This window comes from Papio anubis, chromosome 6 (genome assembly GCF_008728515.1).
Source record: "Papio anubis isolate 15944 chromosome 6, Panubis1.0, whole genome shotgun sequence".
In the NCBI taxonomy this organism is placed as follows: domain Eukaryota; kingdom Metazoa; phylum Chordata; class Mammalia; order Primates; family Cercopithecidae; genus Papio; species Papio anubis.
In genome coordinates this window covers 135,790,409-135,796,408 of record NC_044981.1, presented here as the reverse complement: position 1 = coordinate 135,796,408, position 6,000 = coordinate 135,790,409, and the positions used below count along the sequence as shown (strand labels likewise).

Sequence of the window (6,000 nt, the reverse complement as noted above, 5' to 3'; positions counted from 1 at the left end):
GAAAGTAATAATACAAACATAAAAAGAATGGCTCTTAGTGAGATCCACATTCCTCCCTCATCTGTGATTCCTACAAACAGGTCTAAATGAGTGCTCTCTTTATGAGATGCAGAAGTCCTTTTCCCTACACTCTGTAGGACTCTGCCTAGAATCTCGAGTTTATAATTTGTTCTTTCTTGTTGTCCCAAAGTCTGCAGACATCTAGACAGATTGAACTTGTCCTGAATTTATCTTTGCTGGGCCAGAGTCATCTAGGATTCTTGTAATGGGTTAGGCATTTCCAGAAAATCAACAAGTTTGAAAGCAGATTTCTAAATCTGGACCTATTCAATTAAACACAATTCTGTAAGTAAAAGCTGTGATGTCACACAACTAGAAATAGCTCTGACATTTGCAATTACAAGTCTGTCTTTCTTTCTTAGAAATAGTTCCATTATTGTCAGAGCTGAAGGGACTTTGGAAATAGTTTAGTTCAATTTCCTCATTTTTCAGATGAAGAAATCTGATACACAACAATGTAAGTACAAAACAAGGACTCACCTTGATCCCCAGATCCACAATTTAGTGCTCTCTTACTACAACATACAGCCTCTTTCTATTAAACCTCCATGATCATGCAATGTTTTCTGAGCTGTTAAATTCTTCATATTGAGTACTATTGGATATTCACATTTTAAGTAAGCCCAGCAATCAACTGATTTGTGAAAGAAGTTTTAAACATAGGCATACCAGATGGTGCTTGCCACAATTACATAAATGTCCCATAACTTCATCTGGGAGGAAGAACATTCTTTCTTGTTGACAGAAAGTAATCCATCATGGGTCTTGATTTACTCATTTTCTTAATGCTATATAACCATATAATCACTTTCTAAATTGCTACAATAATTCTGTCTCCTTTCTTTCTCTCTCTAAAAATAGTAGTTTTCCTTCATGTACTAATTTCAATGGCGTTTAAATGCTGCTCCCCACTCTGTATTTCAGGGATGACTTCTAGCTGCATCAGTTACACACACCCAGCCAGCAGTACCCTGTTTGACTTACTGACTCAGATGCCTCACGATCTGAGTAACTGGAGAGCTGCGCATTTTCAGAATCTGCATATTCGCTCTGTGGTATAATGACTGATGTCAGCCCCAACTTTGCCAAACATCTCTCATCACTACTAGTTATATCCCTTTCCAACCTATTGGGCTTGCTCTCTCTTTCTGGAGCACACCCCCTTTCACATATTTGCAGTATAGATTCAACAATATGACAATCATTTTCTTTCCTTAGAGTGCCACTGCTGCAATGGATAAAAATAACTTGTTACTGTTGTCACTGCCTGGTTGGAATAAGTGGAAGGAGAGATGAGAAGTTGCAGTAACTAGTCTGGATATGCTTAGCCTCCTACCTTTGTTCAAAGCTATTCTATTCTCCTGGCCCAAGCCCCCCAGTCTCCTGGTTATCCAAAACTCCCTGGAACTAATGTGTTTTAGAGAAAAATAAGCAAACGTTGACCTCTATGCTGAGCCTATGGTTTTTAGCTTTCTTTAGGCTTGAGTTCTGAAATCCACTGGCAGCCACAGGCTTCTGTAAGTGCTGCTTTCTTGTTTGAAGAAAAAAAAAAAAAAAAAAGATACTATGTTGCAGAAAATATGCTATGGCATGCTTTCCATAAGCTTCTAAGACAGTTGAGGGAACGTAAAACTCAGCCAGGCAAGTAAACACACATTTAATATGATGGTAACACGGATCAGGAAAAAGTTATTCTAAAGCACAGCATCAAGAGAGAAAGAATACTCTCCTCTTTTATTTAATGTTTTCCTTATGTTTCCTCTGAGCAGAGCTTATTCCTTGACAAGTTTTTCCTTCCCACTGCATCTAGCACTTCTTTTCTGGGATGGCTCAAGAACCATAGCTTCTCATCGGGTTTGTTTATTTACTTACACTGCCATTCCTGTTCTCTTCCAAACTAACATATGTCTGCACAACCGCACAGTGAAAAGTAAGTGTCTTTCTTCATGTTTATTTCCCTGAAGTTGTTCATCAAATTGCTTTTTCACATCCCTTTTGCAATCTCATCCCATCCGGCTCAAGTATCCCGGATTAGAAAGGCTGTCTCTGGAGTCCTTTTCAAAGGGAGCCTCCCATAGTCTTTAAATCCCCCATGTTTTATGGTGCAGATATTCAGGACTTGAGGTATTAAGCAAGAAGGAAAGCAAAGCAGATGGGGACAGGCATAGTAAAATAGAGTGGCTTCTTTTTTGGATAATCATTATTGGAATTGTCCTGTTATCTGTAACTTTGCTGGTTCAAAGTGATAAACTCAGTCATTTATAACTAGACATTTTGCAACAGATAAAGGGTGGAAAAGCTGCGTGTGGGGGTGTGCACACACATGTGCATACAATGTACAGAAAAAGTTCCACCACTGAAAGAGAGGTGTTGTAAATGGGAACTCTTAAAAAGAAGGCAAAAATCATAATCTTGTTGGGGTGTTGCCTTCCTCATAATATCAAACCTAAAGGAAGCTATGCATACTTTCAAAATTCCAACACAAGCAGGCAGTATAATAAGTGATATTTAACTAAAGAATTAACATCAAAAGACGATCTCTGAGATTCTAATTTTTAGCATCTTGAAAATAATACATATTTCAAGTTCCTTTCCTTTTGCATCCAGGCCACTTTATTGCCTCTATCCTACTTTTGGGATGTATAACAAATATACCAGTAAAGGACTCCAGAGACATAAAATTCGTAGCATTGCAAACTTACAAAATGCTCTAATTCATGTAAATTTACCTAATTTACATAAATGAAAGGAAATCCAGTAATAGGGATTACAAATAGAGGAAGGAGATAGAAGTACAAGTGTCACTTGTTTCTCTGCAAGGCTTTAGCAATTTACTTAGATTGAATTATTTGAGCTGAGCACAAAAATTAGCAAGGCACCTATGAATCAGGGACTCTTTCAAAGTGACCTCCCAGAAGTTTGCTGCTGTGTTAACCTGTAGTGCTAGTGCAGTCCTCCAGATATTCTGTTAAATATAATACATTAAGTCAGGCTTATGTTAAAATCACTTGAGGCTTGTGACTTTCGACTAAATACTTCTTCAGTAATTACTAAAAAGTTCACCGGCTAGTGCTACCAGAGAAAAGACGAGGAAAGCTCACCATTTACTACCGACAGCCAGGGTGTGCCCCACTCAGGGGTGCCAGCCCTCTGTTCTCTCATCCCTGGGTGGGCCAGGGCATCTTACTCCCTGCTGCCTTGGGCCTCCATTTGGGCTGGGAAGATAAGAAAGTAGTGGACCTTCCCTTTCCTTCTCCAAGACTGGGAAAATCTTTCCAAATCTTATTCCCACTCTTCCAGATGAGATATCAATATGTACAGCAGATCCTCTCAAGAACACTGGGAGACCGAGGATGGGAGAGAAAGCTCCAAGGGGGGCGAGTTGACTATAGAGGGAATTGCTGAGAGGGAAAGGAATCTTCCAAAGCCACAGAAAAGGCTTGGTTTGGGGGGGAAAAGAAATAAAAAAAAAAAAAAAAAAAAAAAAAAAAAAAAAAAAAAAAAAGGCCGTAGCACAACTGCATTTCCAATGGGAAGATCCTGAGCGCACACACTTCTGGGTCCTCCCCGCTCAGAGCAGGTAAACCTCAGAGTAGCTGACCGGCAGCACCCACAGAGTTTCCTCCCGACCACCCGCCTGGCGACCAACTGCAGCCACTTTTATTGAAAGAGAGAGAGAGAGAGAGAGAGAGAGAGAGAGAGAGAGAGAGAGAGAGAGAGAGGAAAGGGAGAAAGAAAGAAAGGGAGAAAGGCAACAGAGGAGAAGGTCAGGAAAGCCGGGAACAGGTCAGCAGCCAGAAACTCTCCAGCGATCTGCCAAAGGGGAGAGGGTAGTTGCGCGCCGGCGCTGGGAGTGGGGTGGGGGCGCCGGAGCACAGGGGCGCAGGGGCGCACGGCCACCGACAGTCGGGTGCGCCTAGCTTGAGGCCGCGGAGAGAAGCCGAACTTGAACGGGTGGGGGGTCTTCGACCTCAACACTGCCTGCCAGCCCCAGTGCGCCCAAGTCTCCCCGCCGGAGCTGCCCTTCTGAGGGGCTCTTCGCACGCACTGCTTTCCCCATTCTCCTGGCTCGAGTTCTCCCGCCGTCACTGCAGTGTCCAGAGATGCTGCGCTGTAGACCCGGGACCCCTTAGGCGCCTCTTCCCGTCCCTCTGCCAAATCCCAACGCCTGTACTTTTCCAGCTCCCTCTTTCCCTCTTGAAATTGAAAGTTATTGAGGTCGCTCAGGGTTGTTGCTCCAGCAGTTTCCTTCCCCGCCCCCGAGCTCCCCCCGCCCCCCACAGCCATTCCCCCTCTTCTCCCCCTCCCTGCCCTCCTCTCCCTTCCCCCCTCCCTGCCCTCCTCCTCCTCCCCTATGTGGTGCTCCCGGGAGCCCAGCCCAACACTGGAGCGTCTCCTGCTCGCGCACGCCAGAAGCAGCTCGGGGTCTCTCCGCCGCCCCTTGGCCATGGCCGCTGTGCCGACGGCGCCCGCTCCACTGCGCTCCCGGGGCCCCCGCCACTGCAGCCGCTGCCGCCGCAGCTTCTGAGCCTAAGGGGCCGCCGCTGCCGCCGCCGCCGCCGCTCGCCCGCCCGGATCCCGCCTGCGGCAGTTGCCGCACAACATGCTACCTGCGGCCGCCTCGGCGGCTCCTGGAACCCCGGTTCGCGGCGATGCCAGCCACCCCAGCGAAGCCCCGCAGTTCAGTGCTTGGATAATTTGAAAGTACAATAGTTGGTTTCCCTGTCCACCCGCCCCGCTTCGCTTGCCATCACAGCACGCCTATCGGATGTGAGAGGAGAAGTCCCGCTGCTCGGGCACTCTCTATATACGCCTAACACCTACATATATTTTAAAAACATTAAATATAATTAATAATCAAAAGAAAAAGGAGAAAAGGAAGGGAAGCATTACTGGGTTACTATGCACTTGCGACTGATTTCTTGGTTTTTTATCATTTTGAACTTTATGGAATACATCGGCAGCCAAAACGCCTCCCGGGGAAGGCGCCAGCGAAGAAGTAAGTGCAGGGGGTTTTTTACGCGTTTGCTCCCTCCCGCCGCGTTCACCTGTCGGGTCGCTTTGCCTGTCCCGAGCCGGCTCCCAACGGCAGCGGTCCTCCCGCCCTGCGCCCTGCGCCTCCCAGAGGAGATGCGGGTTTGGGCTCTGGGGGTATGGACGGCGTCTTTCACCCCTGCCTCTCCGCGCCACTGCCTCCCGCAGCATCCTAGCCGGTGCGAGGGGCGGGCGGACGCGGCGCTAAGGTGGCTCCCGCCCCCTGGTAACTTCAGGTTCGCGGGAAAGTTCGGTCCTGGGTTAGACTCGCACCCGGGATTTGTGCTTTCCTTTTGAGGATCGGCCAGGGGCACCCAGCCCTAGGCAATTGGGACGCCCAGCGCAGGATGCCACTGACCCCTAAGTAAATGCCGAGGGAGGCGCGGCCGCGGCACTCGCTCACCTCGCGCAACCGCCTGGTGCAGGGAGACCTCGGCTGGGCCCTTAGGCTAGACTCCGGTAGCCGAGCGCCCGCTACCCGGCCAGGAAGCCAGGGAGCGAGCCCCTGAGCTGCCGCATCCCCGACACGCACCAGCGGAGCCAAAGGGCGCGCGAGGCGCTGGGGTTCGCGTGTCTGCGCGTTTGCAGAGCTGCCGGACGTCCCACGCCCGAGGGTTGAAGACAGCAGAAACCCAGCTGTGGGGAGCCGGAGGTGCAGAGTTGACTGTCACATGTGAGCATCTGTACCATCTCTGGCCCTTTCAAGTGTGTCCCCTGAGACACACACGTACAGAGAGTGGGGTCCCCCTAAAGATTCGCCTCCTCGCTGCCCTTAATGCTGTTATTTGGAAGGTTGGATTGTGGTGGCTTCTTAAGACAGTGCCGTAGCTGGAATTAAGCGGACACCACCAGGGCAGCCTCAGCTCGGGTTGGTCTGTCTGAAAGGTGTAATCTTCCCGAGATGAA

General features: G+C 48.3%; 1 protein-coding gene across 1 annotated transcript in view; it reads left to right on the top strand.

Moving 5' to 3' along the window:
• Nucleotides 1-4,443: 4,443 nt before the first annotated feature.
• Nucleotides 4,444-6,000, top strand: part of RSPO3 (R-spondin 3) — a 76,473-nt gene continuing 74,916 nt past the window's right edge. Inside the window, exon 1 of the mRNA XM_009206151.2 lies at nt 4,444-5,059. Coding sequence (XP_009204415.1) covers nt 4,963-5,059 — 97 coding nt within the window. The 5' untranslated portion in view covers nt 4,444-4,962. The remainder of the gene's footprint in view (nt 5,060-6,000) is intronic.